At 36.8% G+C, this 18,135-nt stretch overlaps 1 protein-coding gene across 1 annotated transcript; it reads left to right on the forward strand.

Moving 5' to 3' along the window:
• Positions 1-14,359: 14,359 nt before the first annotated feature.
• Positions 14,360-16,617, forward strand: LOC309440026 (CARD- and ANK-domain containing inflammasome adapter protein-like; the record flags this gene model as incomplete). The annotated part of the gene is given in 3 exon segments (XM_082053324.1): positions 14,360-14,761; positions 14,765-15,692; positions 15,695-16,617. Coding segments are annotated over 3 exon segments (2,253 nt in total).
• Positions 16,618-18,135: the final 1,518 nt, after the last annotated feature.

An 18,135-nucleotide genomic window follows, 5' to 3' on the forward strand; every position in this document is an offset into this window, starting at 1 on the left:
GGAGCCTCTAGTCAGATACGAAGAAAACAGAGTGTAATGATTACCTCATTAGAATCAGGAGACACCTCCTTCTACTAAAGAGAAAAGTTCTGCAAATATCCACCACGTTAGTGCTCAATAAATTTCTGTATGCAAAGTTTTACTCTACTGCATCATATATATAATGTATGCTCTTTTTTTTCCCTATACAAACACTAAGGTACCCCAAACATTAACTGTTCAAAACTCCTCAGAAGAAATAATTAAAACCAAGACTTACTATGAACCCTCTAGTGGTGCATCAGGGCCCTAATCAAGATATGATCTTTATCATGCTAAATAATTACCAAGTCTCTGACCCAAATACCTGAAGGGAAAATAAAGAACCCAAATTCTCAAGGCAAAATCCATCTCTAAGTCTTCTTGTTTGGCTTTGCTGTCATACAGATTGTCTGCCCTCTCTGCTTCCTCACTGAACCAGACAAAGTATTTCTAAATATATTCTAATTATTTAACATAGTGCTTTTATATGCAAAATTACAAAAAACAGAACAAAACACCACAATATAAAACTCTGCACTAAGTATAGCTGACTTCAGTACTGACAGCACAGGTTACAGTTAGTCTGCAACAAGGTTCTGACCAAAGCTAGCCCTGGAAAAAGTTAAGAGCAAAGTTTCCTTCTTTAAATGATGGAATGTGAGCAGAATTTAATGGTCTTTGGTCAGGTTCCTTTGCCTTGAAGCAGAGACTTCTAAGATTTTCTATCTTAGCAGTGCAGTACTGCAGGTAGCAGCACATCTTTCTCTAATTTCCTACTACACTAGGCTGTGACCTGTGAAAAAGCAGGCTGTTTTTCCCTATGCAGATTTATCTGTGCTTTCAATATATTAACTTGGTTAGAGACTTCTGAATTTTATTTCCCATTTCTTCTTTCTCCAAACCACCTAAGTATATTTAGGGAAGTGCCCCAACTAAGCTTCACAACTACTGACATTTTTTGCTTCTGTGTAATTTTGCGAAAGTAACAATAAAGTTGACCGATTTGATTCTTTCTCAAAATACTGATTGACAGTCACAAAAAAAGTAGTACAAGTCCAAAGGATGTCAGATATACCAGTTTTGGAAATCAGGCCACTGATAAATATTGGAAAGAAAACATGTTTAAAAATCATACTATCTTATGTTGGGAAACAGGGATGTCAGAATTTCCAGAGCAGAAAGAAAGAAAATGAGCAAGGGCAAAACATTTTGTCCCAAGGGACTTTTTTTCTTATCAGGAATTTACTTAGGCTCAGACCAAAGTTTTATTTGCATAAGAAAGTTAACATGGCTCTAGCTCTTTAAAACTGATTGTTTCAAACTGGTACACAAGCATGCACAGTCTTACTTTACTGATTTTGATACATATTAGGTCCTTGGTGCATTACCTCGAGTAGCTTTAGCTGTGGTGTTTTGAGAAGCTACCAATAAAGCAGTTTAGGTTTATATGCCCATTTGCGGAAGGCAGCTGCTGAACAGTTGGCCAGTGCTGCTCCAAAGGCTCTGCTGCCAGGCGAGCACTGACAGATCTGCCTCCTGGCCTATGGGGAGCTCAGCTTTGATGTGTGTAAGCATTTTTTTCACACCGGTGCCAGCCTGGGCAGCCACCTTTCCCCTCCTCCTTTGTCTCTTCCACCCCCTCACTTGTGCTGGTAGCACTTTTTGGAATATTGCAGAATACTTCTTTTAATCTGTATTGCTTCACTTATTTGGTTAACTCCACAAGTCTACAAACACCTGAAATGATGGGGAGCAATAGGGGAGGTGGAACATAAATGCAGGTATGAGCAGGAGGGATGTGGCATCTTCTGACAGAAATGCTCACCAGCAATCTTCAAATTACCAGAGATTGAGTCAGAGCTTTTAAATTCATTCTTCCCAATTTAAACTACACTACTAAAATGCCTGGGCAGATTTTGCATCAGTTTCAATAACTAAATTTGAATTCACACTTTTGGTTAAACAAGCTCAACTTCCCATATGGACAAACCTATAAAACGTGGTTTGAGTTTCACAGTGAACATTTTTTCATGCACCCATTAACTTGAACAAGAACTGTGAGTCCTTAATATACCTGCTTATAAAACTGTTTATGTTAGATGACTAACTTTATGCATATATATTTAAAATTATTTAAGAGGGCAGTGAGGTTATTATTCAAAGTCTTATAAATGGAATATCTTGCACATGTTCCTGATATCGGCTTCCATGTCTGTTTTGAATTTACTTACAAAATACACCAGCACACCTCAAATTAATTTCAAGCTATTTCCTTGCTCTCCTTTGTTTACTGTGTTATCATTCTTCTGTGCAGAAATTGCTTCTGTGTTTCTCACTGGACAGGAAATGCCAGACTGGCAATAAGAGAAAGGCTTGGGTTTTAACTTAATGTTAATTGTTGTTTCTTCCATGGTTATGTGCCCTGTGATGAATGTGGCAACTTGTTTAACAAAATGCTCTCACAGTTGCTATCTGTAATATCTATTTGCTACTATTATAGCAAAGCCAGTTACATTTCCAATCCATCTCTAAAGGTAACAATGACAAAGTATGATGACAAAAGCAACAAAGCAATAAGCTCAGGAAAGCAAAGATCTTACAAAGTTATTCTCTTCCTGTTAAACAGCTCAATTCCCAAATCTGTTGCAAATTAGGAACACCAGCATCTCCAGTGAAGAATAATGCCTGCTGATTTTCCAAAGCCTTTCTAACGGTATTCTCTCCTCATAGTCCCACACATTATTTTTCTGTAACCGCTGATCATGTGAAGTACAAGTAAGATCTACAGTGCAGAAGAGAAGTACTGAACTTAATTCTCCCTACTTCCAGGCAGTCCAGGTCTTGGCTTAAAAAACAAAACCAAAAAGCTCCAAACCAAAGAAGTATGTCTTGGCCTTAATCCTCTCTCTGGTTTGGATCTTCAGAATAATATTGACTTAATAGAGATCTACGCTCTGACTTAAATGACTGTATGACTCTGTGAGTCTACCCAATAATTCAGTAAGCTAAGGCAGTCTATTCCCTAACAGTCTATGAGTTGAAAAAGTGAAGTTTTATAAGCATAGGTCAAAAACAAACAGAAACTCTCCATGTAGCCAGTGAAAAATATAATTTTTGCCTATACAACCAAAAACGTTTATTTGTAATAATAAGGTTCCAAAAAACGTACAAAGGGCTCTTGAAATTCCTAAGAAGAGTCAGAATAAAAGTAGAACTCTCGAATACTGAGAATTGTTAATGGCTTTCCATTACTTTTATTGTCATCCATCAGTATTTGCATAATCTAAAGCTTCTCACCTATAACCAGTTACATAAAATGTATTCTGATTAATGTAATAAACCACATTAAACTATATTTAAACATTGCTGTACTTTGATCTAAACCTGGAGTACTATGATTCACAGCATTACCAAAAAAAACCCTATGATTCTTTAAGTTCATTTGCTCAATATATGCTTGCCATGCCTAACATCACAAGACTCATCTTAATCTTGAATTTAGCCATTATTTGATACTTTGTGCTCTGGGATTCCTTTCTTAAGGCTGAAAACTTAATTTAAGCCAGCTGTTCAACAATAACTCAACATGTGTGGGATTTTCCCACTAAATGAAAATGATAACAAGGAGGGGTTTTTTTAAGAGATATAATATCTTTAGACAAAGAAAGTATCAAAGTTGGTTCACCCACGTAATATGAAAATGAACCTGTGCACTGCAGCTGTATTTGTTACTTTCATACCTTGACCATGTTATGGTTTAGTTTACAAAGTTATGTTGCTTTTTTAGCTTTCCATTTTTACTGAGCTAAACAGTTTGATGCTGATGATTAACATGTGAATATTAACATATTTGCCCTTTCAGCATCATGGTCTGAGTCATTCTTTAAGGCAGTAGCATGCCGCTGGCACTGAAGTTCATGTCCCGTAAATCCTCCTCTGAGCACCATGGTAGTGCCACTGCCATTCACACACTACCATCACAGCAAATTGCTCTTCGTAGTAATCTGCTGGTGTATATACATACACATATGCATCTATAGAATGCTACCAGTGTATTATTAAAATACAGAAAACTTTTGCAGAGAAATATAGTTTTTCAGTATCATTTTGATCACAAGAAATTGGGAAATGGGTTCTATTTAAAAAAAAAAAAGCACTGTCATGTCAGATGCAATAGCATGTAAAGGGTTAAAAATCAATGCAGTATTTAAGAGTAACAGAATGTTTTCCTGTAAACTCCTTCTATGGTGTGATCTAGGGGAAGGTCCAACTTAAATGCTGGATGTTCATACAGGATTTCCTATGACTAATGCTGTCAGCATTCAAAGCTTTTAATTTAAAATGTGGGTGTTCTGCACAGATAGGAAACCTACCATTTAAAATTTCTTATTCTAAAATGAATGAAAATTACTCTGATTTTCAGATTCATTTTCTGTGCGTGGAATGATAGCATAAAATAAGGAAGTCACTAAGTGGCATATGCTGGGGTTGCCTGCCAAGCTCTTACACAAGGCTTGGATATCTGGATAGGATTCACAGGAAGCTTGTATAGGAAGGCCTTTTCCTTCCTTATTTTTGAAAAGCTTTGTTGGATGGAAATTATGCCAGTGAGTCAAAGAAGGGAAGGGGGAACAAACTGCCATCCTGGTGGTTTTGGTGCCAATCCATGCAAAACTGAAAATCACATCTAGATAACATTAATGCAACCTGTTGTAAAATAAACTAACAAAAAACAAGCCTACAGAGCGCAAAAGCTGATTAACAGTTTTTGATTCAAAACATTCAAAAAATAAAGTAATACAGGTACCAAACCAAAACAGTATGGGAAGTGCAAATCTTGAGATGTAATCTGCTATAATTAAGTTAAATTTGCCAGTATTTCTAGCAAGTTTGCCATGGCCATGTATGGTCTGTAATAGGTTTGCTCTGCATTCTATTTCAAGCTCTGGCTGTTTCAGATACATTTTAAATATTGATATTTTGTTGAATTAAACGTGAAGTTACTAATATAGCTTGAGCTGTCACTATAGTATCCCTATTTCACTTCTTAATGTCATGTTGATCTGATTTTCATGATGCTTTATTAACTTTTAGCTGAAATTAAGCTTTCCCTATGTCTTGTGACCCATGGGAAAAAGAAGGTTCATTCTCTACCTTATGTCTTTACTTACTGTAGCCAATAACTGCACAAGTACTTGTTAAAAATCACTACCCTTTCCTTAAGCTGGGTCTTCTAACATCCCTAGTGGGCATATTACTATTCTGTGTACTGTTATGCTATACATATTGAACCAAAGAATTTGGGGAACCATAGCAGCAGAAAATATACCTAGAGGCAGACTACAACGGGTGTAGATGCCTCTTCAGCATCTACCACATCGCCTGGCAGGAGTCTCTAAAGTCTCACAGAACACAATTTAATCCTGAGAGCCTTGTAAATCTAGAACTGTATTTAGGCAAGGGAAAAAACAACAACCTTAAAAACTTTCTCAAATAGGGAATGCTTCTACTGCACAGTAAAGGAGATAGAAGTTGTGAGTGGGTCTGATGATACAGTAGTAACGGTGGAAGAGGAGACTCAAAAAGGCATAAAGCAGTAACATTAAAAGGATGAAGAGGAGAGAGTAATACAGGGGACAACAGAAGACATCAAAAGCACGGGAAAGAATGACAGAAGAGCATGCAGCTCTTGTAAACACTGCTGGTGGAGATGTGCAATTCTCCACAGCTGGACATCAGAACCAGACATTCAGAGTGTGAAAGCTATTATTAAAATAAAAGGATGCTGGTACAATGAGTCAAGCTTGTGCTTTTTCCACAGAGTAACTATAGCACAGGTAACAACTACAGGTATTCATCTGCTGTGAGAAAAGGCATTTCTAGGGGAAACATAATCCACGCTGATGTGTTTTCATTGCTCCTGTGAGCAAAGCTAGTTGGGTGGTTTGTTTGCTTGTGGGGGTTTTGTTGTTGTTGTTTGTTTTTGTTTTTTAAACCAAATGCCTCTGTATGCAGTGAACATTTTCCTGCTCATAGTGCAGACAACAGGAGTAAGGAATAAAATAATTAATTCCAGGAACGGGAAAAGAGAAGTCTGAAATGAAAGCTTCAGTTCAAATGAGACTGCACGTGATTTGCAAAGTGATGGAAACTGAGGGGGCAGCTAGGTCATGCCTTTCCCCTGCTGTATGAATCACTCTTTGAATGGAAATTTGAGTAGGAAGACATAATGGCTTGGGAACAAAGAGAGCTGCTGGAATATCACAGGTGCAGCTGAACAGAGAAGGATGTTTTGAGATATGCCAAGGAAAGCAAACACCATGAATCTGGAGGAGTTGTCAGGATTTTGTGATTTAGGGAGCTATCCAAATCAACAAGGGTATTTGTCACAGAGTCAAACTGACAGGAGAATAGGTGAGGTCCTGATTCAGTGCTCCACTTAATTCCTTAATGCTAAAACATAATTCACAACTCAGGAAAAGACAGGGGGTGCTAATATCCTACTAAACTTTCTGAGAGGCAAACTTGCACTTCACTGAGGCACCCTTCTATAGTCAGACGTATAATTACATACTTTGCTGAACTGGAACTAATGTGAGGTGCAGAAATCCAGATTTGGACATACAAGAAGACACACATTCTGGAGGAACAAAAACAGTCAGACAAAGCCAGAGGATTCCAACAGAAGACAGGGGAAGCTGTCAGAACTGGAAAAAGATAACGTTAAAGAATAAGCTTAAGAAAGCTTAAGAAAACCCTCTAGCACTGAGAAATACTGCGAAACTGAACAAAAGGTATCACCAAATTACAGAATTGTTAACAGATCAAAACACTACTATGAAAGAAACAATTACATGCCAATGACTTTCTAGCATTGCTGTACCAGGAAAGTTAAACTTTATTTTGATGTGTAATATAAACTGAATGCAACTAAAAATCCAAGACAATTTTAACTAGTTGATCAGCATAGAGTACAACTGAATGATTATAAAAGTAGACAGAAAAAAAAAAAAATAAATGCCTCCATATCTTCTTTTCAGAAGAAGGAAGAAGGGAAAAAAAGTGTTTACAAGCAAGCCCCTTGAGTAATTTGAACTGTCTAAAGACTAGACAAGTGCTACACATAAGGAGATTTAGAATAGTAAAGATGTACTGGTGATGGATATCTCAATATTAAGACAAGTAGAATGTAAATAAAAATATTTTTTGGCTATTTAATTTGAAAAAAAACAAAACAAAACAAAATCAACTTTCTTCTTCTCTAAGTATAGACTTCTAGACAAAGAAAAAGTAATGGAGAAAAGCTAAGACAGAACTGCCAGGCAATCTTTTTAAATCCTGACTTGCTTTGTCTTTCCATACTGCAGTGAGCAATGTTATTGAAAAACTGAGAAGTAAAGAAGTAAGGTAGGAATTACAGTCACTCAAGGGTCACAAATAAGCTTGAACAGGTTTGGTTTGGGTTTTTTTGTTGTGTTTGGTTTTGGTTTTTGTTGTTGGTTTGTTTTGTTTTTTTTAATGGTGCTGATTATTATCAGTCCTCTGTAAAACTGTGGCAACAAGAAAAACCTAAAGGACTCAAAGGACTCACAATGCAATAGCCACCTTCCCAAGCTCAGAGAGAAGGGAATACAGGAACCATTTTCAAGGTAAACAGACAGAAAAATGAGAAACAAAGCTAGAATATCGAGGGGGAAAAGAAAAAAGGGAAAAAGAAAAAAAAGCTTATGGAGGCATGAAATGAGAGCTGTGGAGCTATTAGGCCCAACTGCTTCAATTTCCCTCTAATAGATTTAAAGAGGGAATTAAATGAGCCCCTATTCCCTAATATCTGCTCTCCCACTCACAAGACTACAGTATCTTTTTTGCTTCTGGTGGAAAGCAGAAAGATGGTGCTAAGCTTTAGAAACTAAATCTTATTAACTCAAAAGACATACTGCATTTTTTTACAGAGTAATTATAATGTAATTTTCTTACCAGAACTAAAAATACTTATATTGTTTTCCACACTGAATTGAAGTAAGTTTTCTCTTTCTTCAAGTTCAGAAAAAAAACAAGCTGTGGAACTAAAAAAAATGTATTTGAAAATTCTTTTGACATAGTAAATAAAATTTATATACATTTTACTGTAAATGGATTCCTCAGAGAGGGCAAAATTTCCAAGTGTGTGTGCGTAGACTTCATTAGCAAGACATTGTTTAGGTAAATGTCTGTACTATGTCTGATGCTTGACATCTAACTGTAATAACTTAATAAATAACAGCAATTAAAACTGGTTTATGATGTGGCAAAACATTATTTCCTTTCAAAGTCACGTTAGTCTCTATTCATATCTAGAGCATTTTATAATCAGTAAGAACAAAATTCTGCTTGTGTACTGGTATAAATGCAGAATAGTTTTTCACAAAATACATCTACAGAGAAAATCTGGCCAAAAGGCTTCTGTGGGAGATCCAGTGGTACTACCATATCCACCTTCTGGGATTACTGGTGCCAGTAAGATTACAGGGGATGTCACAAGGATCTTGCTCTTCAACGGTTAAAGAGCTTCTACGAAGTATTTCCTTCTGTAGGATTTCACTGACAAAGTGTGTGTTCCTGACTCAAAACCACAAGGGCTTATTTGGTTTGAAATGGAAAAAAAGTCTGCCCATTTTGGAGAAATGAGTCCTCTCTCCATTTGGTTTTGCTGAGACTTGAAGCTGCCTCAGCATTTAGTAACTTAATACTTTTACATCATTTACATTTTATGCTAATGATATGTGGGCTAGTGTTTTGCCATAACTGCTTTCTATTAGCATTGGTCTGAAAGGAACTCTAAAATGATAATTATTGTAAAAAATCGTGACACTGGTACAACTTTAAGCCAATGAATTGGAAAATGGTATCTCCTGATTAGCAAAATTAGTATTAGTGTCTATACAAGTTTATTCAATAGATTAACAGGAATGTTAGTTCTTAAATTTAAATTAAGCTTATGACAATAAGGACTTCTGCAGAATAAATACATACAGAAATAAAGGACTAGTAATACTCATCATTTAGAAACAGAAATGTTAATTTTTTTTACATTGTACTATGGAAATTACAGTAATTAAACCTAAATTTCATCATATCATCACTAACATGTTTTTCTGTTTCAAACCAACTTTTACTTTATTTATTATATCCCGAAACAAGAACATTACTTTTCCTTAGCCCTATGAAGCTAAAAAAGAAAGTTTTTTTTCTTTCTGCCTCCACTATGCAGCTTCTCAGAAAACTATCTGGCAAGTAATTCCATTAAGAACTTTGGAAAAATACTTAAATCTAATTATTCAAAAAACTGAATGGCAAAAAGAGGTTTCTAAGTCACTCTTCTTAAACTTCACCAATATATGCATCGTAAACTGAAAACCAATCCTAATACTCACTTTGGCTGAGTTAGGTACATTAAGCCTTGTTCTTACAGTTTGATCCAGACAGCCAAACTGTTCTACCTGTGGCACTTTGTAGCTGTGTATTATCCACTTAGAGTTAGCCCAGGTTGGGAACCTCATAAAAATACACGTTAATCTTCAGAAAAAAATAAGGTTTTGGATCATAGAGGTGCAGCGCTTAACACATACTTCATTTGTTTATACTTGAGGAAATAGTACTGTATTGTTGGGATAACATTGTGACTTGTATTGGAAATACAATAAAATACCTGAATTATTATAACAGCTTAGTATTTTGAAAGCACCCACAAATAGCGGACGAAGATGCGAAGCTGTGCCTTCTGCGAGGCACCGCCTTCAAGTCGGGGCCTGGCACAGGACTCTGCAGGGGTGGTCATGCCCTGCCAAGGCTGAAGTTGCAGAGAGGATAAGACGGGAGCCCAGCGCGCTTGTCTGAGATGCAGAACGTGAGACTGGACAGATCAGTTGTCCCCTCCCTCCCGCAGGCCCCCGCTCTGGTCCCCACGATACGCATGTTCTGTCTGTGCCAGTAGCATTCAGAGGACGGCACTATGTTGGGGAATATCTCATATTTAAATACCAGCCAGGGTAGAGATTTCTCAGCACCAGGAAGGCCCCAAGCCTGCTCTCCACAGAAATATGACTAACACAAACAAGATCGCTCAGTGCCAAAGCTCCCCTTTTGACTTCCTTAATTTACTGCAGTTAATCTTTCGGCAACACTAAGCACTAGATTTTGTCTCTCTTGCAGACGTTCTGACTAGTCAGCTTCTCTTCCAGTGTTATAATAAGCCAAGTACACTATAATCATCGTCATGAGCACTTCTAACACCGCTGTTTCTCAATCTAGCTATACCTAAATATAGTTCAACCTCAACCAGCTAGGCCACACTTAGATTTCTGGTTATCCAAGGCAAAAATTCATCCTTGCCCATGTTTATTAATGAAAATGCCTTGATTACCCAGATATACTTCTCCATCCCTCATGATGTGTAGATAATGATGTTAGCTTTATTATGTCTCCCAGACTAGTTATCCTACAGTGAGGTATGTTCTCAATAAACAGTTGGCATTACTGCAAGCAATTGTCCTAAATGAAATTAAAGTACACATTGGGAAACATAAAAATATCACGGTGAGTGAAAACGTGTTATTTTTATGTTTGACATTCCATCAATTTCATGAAGAAAATGCCCTGGAGAACATAAGAAGTTACTGGAACTCATTCAGTTGCATTACATGCAGTTACAGCAGCAGACTGACTGCAGCTGCAAGCTCCAGGCTCACAGTGGAAAAGCCTCAGTGGAGAGCTGGGGACCTCTATGGGTTCCTCACTTCCATGGCCACAGCATCTCACAAATTCTTTTCTCAATACGCAAGGTGTACTTTGGATTGCTTTCATCTTCGAGAAATTAAAATAGAGAAAATTAAATGTATATTTGATGATGACATAGCAACATAAAATAAGCTAGAAAACATGGGCACGTTTTAATTTAAGAAATAAACGTTCATCTTTGAGAAGTCAGAAAACAATACTTCAAAGGACAAAAAGTTCAAAGCACTCTATAACTTCAAAGCACTGCACCAACATTAATAAACACTTAGGACATGTCTGTGAGGTAGAAAAATTTCCTTTTTTAATGCTTGTGTAAACAGGGCACACAGATTAAGTGATTTGCCCAAGGACACAAGTTGGTAGCAAAACTGAGACTACATGTCAGAAATAACTGGCTCAAGCCTCCTTTCTCAGACCATCTAAAGCTGGAATAAAACAGTGAGCAAACACTCCCTTTATGGACACTTATTCAGCAGAGGCCAAATCAGAGACCTTTTCAGGCAATAGCATCACCTGCCCTTTCTAAGGTCTGCTGTAAACTCCATCATGTTGTTTTCAGCTGATACCTGTCCACAAATTCAGTGCAAAGTATACATAGATCTATCTGAATTGAAGTAATCTTACATATACACAGACTTTTACTTCCACATTTAACAATTATATTAGAGCTTAAGTGGTCTGTGTGAGGATTTCCAGTATTTCTATGTCACAACAATCTACTCCCTGTACACTGAATTAAAAAACAATCAGCACACTTACAGTGTAAAGTTTCTCCGATGACGCCATTGAAGCTGAATCAATCAGAATTTCTTACTAAGTTCTTACAGAGTAAAATGAAAAATTTCCTCAATGCATACAAGCTGATCTGCTATATATCCCTGCTATATATCTATACTGCTGAACACAAAATCCTTAAGTGAGATCTGACAAAGAAGACAGAAGCAAACCCCATCATTTATTTTCAAAATAATCTAGTGAGATCTAATAAGGAACAGTCCTTGGATACATGGAGGTAAAGAAGCCAGGACAAATGAAAGTGGCCTGTGAGGTACTTAACAAAAAAAAAAAAAATCACCTTATGCCCCTCAAACAACAAATAAATGTAAAAGATAACAAAGAAAGCCAAAGATTTACCTTTTCCTCTGTCCAACTTATTTATTTTCTTAGATCTTTAGTAATATTAAATTTTGTCATTCTTATTTTTAATGAAGAGCTTCCTGGTGATCCCATGTGTTTGTGGTGTCATGCACTTCGTCAAAGAAGAGGTGTGAAACCGTAATATTTTTCCGTTCTCTAAAACATTTATATGTGAAATAGAGTTACTAATTTAAAAATATATAGGTAAAAAGAATGCTTCGAATAGCCAATTTTTAATCTCTTTTCTTCTCAACTATCTGTTTTTAATCTTTATGTGAAGTCATTGTTGGAACAAAGGCTTAATTCTAAAAGTAGTTAAAATACTAATTAAAAAAAATTAGGCTTCTAAGACATAATTTCTAAAAATGAATCCATACAAGCTTCCAAAATTTGTGATTGTGAAATATGATTCTTGTGTTAAGACAGAATTTCCTCATAAGTCACATACTTATAATGAAGAACATTTTTTTGAATGCATAATTATATTTTGAAGGCTGTGATTTGCATCTAGTAACAAGTAATTTGCTGCATATTATTTTCCCAAAATAAAGGCCCACGGTGGCTCTGAAAGAGATGCTGCCTGCATATATTGTTCAAATGTTCCTCCTCAAGGCCAGTTAGGAGTATTGCACCCTTTCATTTGTACTTGTAAAATTTGTGTATTCAGAACACCAGGAAATTACTGCCATGGTAACAGACTCTTAAAGAATATAATAATTTCTGGTTTTAAATTTTTCAGGAGTTCCAAACATTCTTGTGCTGTCTATACTAACAATACTGCTCAGCACTCACGTGACATTTTGCATAGCAGGAACTAAAAACTCTCCTGTGAAGGTAATCAAGTTTTGCTATCTCTGTTTAACAGAGATTATTCACCAAACGATAATAATTCACCAAACTTTAAGAAAGGACTATTAATTTACTCATGAGACAGACAGATCTTCAGCACTTTGTTAAGTCAAATCTGAAGACTAAATAATTTGCGGATCACAGACTAAGTCATTAGCAGATTTGGGAACACAATTCAGACCTCCTGACTCCCTACAATAAGCCATAGTTTTTAATGTTATGTGTTAACAATCATTAACTAAATGACAAAGGTTTTGCTATTCTTGGTGTAGTGCCCTTCTTTGCATTTCAGAAGAATTATTGGGCTCTCAAATTGGCTGTCAAATTTGCTGACTTGGTAATTGGCTGGCTTTCAAAATATATATTAAAAGTGTTGCCTTTCCCGGCTATTTCTTCAATGAATCTTTCTTCTAATAGAAAAGCTTTGCAATCTTACTTATAAAACTAAAGTGAATAGAAAAAAAAAAAATCTTATCAGTGACATTGTACATAGTATTAAAGAAAATACACACAAAGGCAGCACGACCCACAGAAAAGGCACTGAACTAAGAAACAGACAGCAAAATTTCCCATTTACTTAAATAAGGTCAAGCTTTTGGCTTTTTGGCTCATTTTACTTCTAGCTTTTACAGAACTCTGTAATCTCAATTTCAAAATGTGTAGATTATTATTATCTTACTTCCTTCTCTCCATAAGGAATTTTAACACCAATAAGTTAAATTAATTACAGCTAGATTCAAAGGTCCTACACCCATGTTGAAGACTACATGTATTCCCAGATTGAATGCTCTATTTAATTATACTTTAAATGTTGCATGCTGAATCACATGCCTTGATCCACCTCATGTAAAAGAATTAAGTTCCAGACAGACTCCAGGTTACAGCAGGAATGACAAGCTAAATAGCCTTTAAGTTAAATATACCTCATAGACTGAAGTTGTAGCTCATATTAGAAAGGCTGGTTCACTTTTTATAACTAGCTGCTTATACAGTTTATTTTTATCTACGTCTCTATGTTTTTATTTCATTACATTCTAGGGCTTTCACCTATGTAGCTGGCAATGTGTACTCTTTCATTTAAGATCATAGAAGGTATGTAATCATGGCAACAGTAACTATGCTGTGAATTTTCTTTTGTCATGTTTAATAGACTGGTTATTTAGGCACCTACAAAAACAGCTTGGCCAGGGACACAGGGGAACTCGATAAACAAGTATCTTCTCTTCAAGTATCAGATTCACAAAATAATCATTTTCTCTCTAATTATACACAAAAAATCTGGAAGAAGTCTTCCAAGTGGAATATCCTTACATATCACAGATTTTTGTTTTGTTACTAAACTTCACTTGTTGCTAAGGAAGAACAGAAAAGATCAAAGGACTTCTAACAAAAAAAAGGTGAGGGAGTTTTGATTTCTTTCTCATTCTTTAAAGATTTATCACTGGACTACAACAGTTGCTGGTTCATAGGTCTATGAAAAGAATGTGTGAAATTATGTGAGCCTGCTTTGCTATTTCATATTTAACTGCAAACATCAAACGATAGCTCGATTCACTTTTTGATTATCAACATGATCATGCATTCAACTAGACTGTTTGCAAATCCATATGCAATTGAAGTCCTAAGAACTAAAAAAGAAGAGCTAGTAGAAGGCATAAATGACCCAGACTATCTTCTGAACTGGCTGATTGACAATGGTATTTTTACCCCAGAAAAAAAGATGGTCATTAGTTTCTACAGAACACGAACAGAGAAGAACTCTCGAGTTTTAGACATACTAATTTCTCAAGGTGAACGAGCCTGCAGGCTCTTTTTTTATCCGTGTTTAAAGCAAGTGGAGCCACAACTCTATAGCAAGATGAGAAAATATGTCAGTGAAGTAAATGAAAGCATTAGAGATGCTAGAAGACAATTGGTAGGATATTTACTCGAAAAAGATAAGGTTTGGTCTGAAAATAGCAGTGAACAGCACCAGGAATAAAAAGATAGTCCTAGAAGAAAAAAGCAAGAATGGACTATTAAGAAAAAAATAAAAGAAACTCAACTTTCGAGAGCAGCAAAACCTAGAAAGGATCATTCTGAGGTTGGCATCTTTGATGCGGTTGCTAAAGGGTATCTTTCTGAGTTGCAGAAAACATTGAAAGATAATGATATTAATGTGCTAAACTCTTTGAGTGAAACACTTCTGCATGTTGCAGCCGCTAATGGCCATCTCAAGGTAATGCAATATTTGATCAGCAAAGGTGCAAAGACAGATGTAAAGGACAGGACAGGAAGAACAGCACTGCACAGGGCTGCGGAGAACGGCCATGGTGACGCAGTGAAAGCACTTCTCCAATGTGGTGCTTATATGTACAGTTTGGATAGGGAAGGCAAGACACCACTTCATTTGGCTGCACAGAATAACCACAGTCATGTGTTGAAGATGATCCTGAAAGAAGAGGCAAGAAGCTACAGGAACCAGCACAACTTTTTGCACATGGCAGCTCTTAAAGATGAGAGCAGTCTGGCAAAAATGCTTTTACAGGCTGGTGCCTGCACTGATGGAAAGGATGACAAAGGACAGACTGCTCTCAGCTATGCTGTTTCTCAGGGGTCTGAAAATACTGTGAAAGTGCTCCTAGAAGCTGGAGCCTGTGTTGATTCCAACATGGCTGAAAGAGCCTTCAACAGCAGCCACCCATCCATCTTCAAAATACTACTAGAATATTCTAAAGGTTTGTCATCTGACATGATGAAGTCAGCTCTTTTCAGAGCTGTACAGAAAAATCTGCATGGTATTGTAGCAGCTTTAATTGACAGAGGTACAGATATAAACCCCTACAATGAAATGCAGTACACTCCTTTACTCCTGGCATGTAAAACAGGCAAAGTTGAATCAGCAGAAGTTCTAATCAAAAAGGGAGCAGACTTATAAAGACTCCTGCTTCAGACACAGCTTTGCATTTGGCAGTTCAAGCTGGGGCAGCTTCCATCACAAATCTGCTTCTGTGCAAAGGGATGCAAGTTAACCTTAGGAACCAAGCCGATGAAACCCCTCTCCATGTTGCTGCACTGCATAATAAAGGGGCATTAGTTGGCCTTTTACTTAATGCTGGGGCCAAAATTAATGCTGTCACTAAAGAGTTTGCTACTCCTCTGCATATTGCAAGTCAAAGAGGTAATAGTGATGTTGCCCAAGAGCTGCTGCACCACAAAGCCAACGTTAATGTCAAGGATAGGCAGTCAAAATCACCTTTACATTTTGCTGCTGAAAGGGGAGACAAAACAATGGTAGAGATGCTTCTGAATGCTAATGCTGACCCCAATGCACAAGACAGGGAGAAAAAGACTCCCTTGCACATGGCAGCTGTGAGAGGACATCTCAGCATCGTGAAAGTTCTGTTAGCTAAAAAAGCAAGATTTGGAGTTAAGGACATGGATGGATGTACTCCAATGCACTATGCAGCCATCAAAGGAAACATAGAGATCGTAAAAATTCTTCTGATGTCAGGGACAAATAAAAATATTGATGATAGAAACATCTGGAGAAAGACCACCCTGCATATTGCAGCAGAATATGGACACAGCAACCTGATAAATCTTCTACTGAGCCACGGGGCAGCCATTAATGCCTTAGACAACAGCAAGGATACCCCACTGCATTGTGCGTGCAAGGCTGGTCATTTTAATGCTGTGAATTCCCTTGTAAACTGGTCACAAGGAGAAAAAGCAAATTTATTAGCTGCTAACAGTCTCAAAAAGACCCCATTGCAAGTGGCAGGATTAAATAATACGGAAAATCAGGCTCAAATTGTAACACTTTTGAAAAAGAAAATGTTAATAACAAAATGAAGATGTAAAGTAAAAACTTCTAAATTTAAATGCAGAATTCTCTTCTAATGTAATCTGGATAGTGTTTTTGCCCAGTATGATTAAGAATTATGTTAAGGCAGTTAGCATAAGTTAAGTTAAGAACTAAGTTAGCAATCATACGTGGCCATGGCCAAAAATATCTTAAAAACACTGTTAAACTTGCAAGTACTGATTAGTTTGCTTCAGTAATGAATCTCATACCTATTTCAAAAGCCTCGGTCTTAAACACATCAAGCCTCAGTCTTAAACTCTAGTATAAATCAAAATTTTTTTTAAAAAATGAATGAAAATAACTTTTCATGTGTCTGTGAATATTAGCCTGTACGGATAGCTCAGTTAAACATTGTTTGGTAAAATCACATTTTTAAAAAGCCATCTATTATGAGTAAGGAGACATCCGTATCCCCAGGGATATAGAACATAGAGATGCTAGAGTAGATAACACTAGTTTTGTTTAGCTTAGGCAGACTTAAGCGCAGAGTGCTGCCAAAATAAAGTAATCTGCTCTCCCTTTCAGTCCAGTCATGCATGTCTGCTCCAGGTTGCATGTGTGAGCTGATTCAACCTACTCCACAGCTATAACTGAACACAAGGAAAAGGAGGGTAGCAAACAGCTGAACAGCACCAGCTTTCCTGAGGCTAATGTAACATTAGCTTGCTTTATGCTGATCACAATATTGCTGTCTGAGCTAACTAGAGGTCAGAAGGCATCTCCCTGCAAATTTACTAGTGTGGGGTTTGCTCTACCCTAGATTTACTAGACCCACTCCCCATGCTAATAAATCTTATCAGGAGGCTCAGTATAAAACAACTGGAGGAGGAGTATGTGCCCAAAACTTTGCTAACACAATGTTGTTTTCAGGCCACTATTGTGTGCTACATTGACATTCAGTATCGGGCTAGACCCTCTTTAGACATTTATATATTATACCTTATGACATGGCATTGACAGATCCCAAGACTAAATAGATAATTTTTCTTCCTATCCTTCATCACACTATTTCTCCAGATTTTGCATTTTTAAGTAGAGGTAACAAAACCAATCATATTTGCTGTTTGTTAATTTCACTTTCAAATCAGCTTCAGCACAAAGATGAAATGTTCAGTTTAAAAAGGTTGTAATGAGTTTATTTGTTCAAAATATGCATTATTGTAATATCTGAAAACAGAAACTCTTTCTCAAGTTGACAGGAGGATCTCTGTGGTCATTTTCTGTATAATGATAATCAACCCCTATGGTTCTTCACACTTTCATTCACTATATGATTAGAAGCTAAATTACCATGAAAAGACAAATGCATTTTGCAAAATGAAACAACAGATTTAAGGACATTTGGGAAAAAAACATGACTTTTATGGGTGTGTTACAACCTGCACAACACCCTGCTGCTGTCATCTTCTTGATGAACAGCAAGACACGATGGTGAGCTCAGCGGTGCAGAGGCTGGCAGACCAGAAATCTGCAGCACGATGCACTGAAAGCATCCCCTCTTGGGT

The sequence above is a fragment of the Streptopelia decaocto genome (genome assembly GCF_964273445.1).
Source record: "Streptopelia decaocto genome assembly, chromosome: 5".
NCBI classification, from domain to species: Eukaryota; Metazoa; Chordata; class Aves; order Columbiformes; family Columbidae; genus Streptopelia; species Streptopelia decaocto.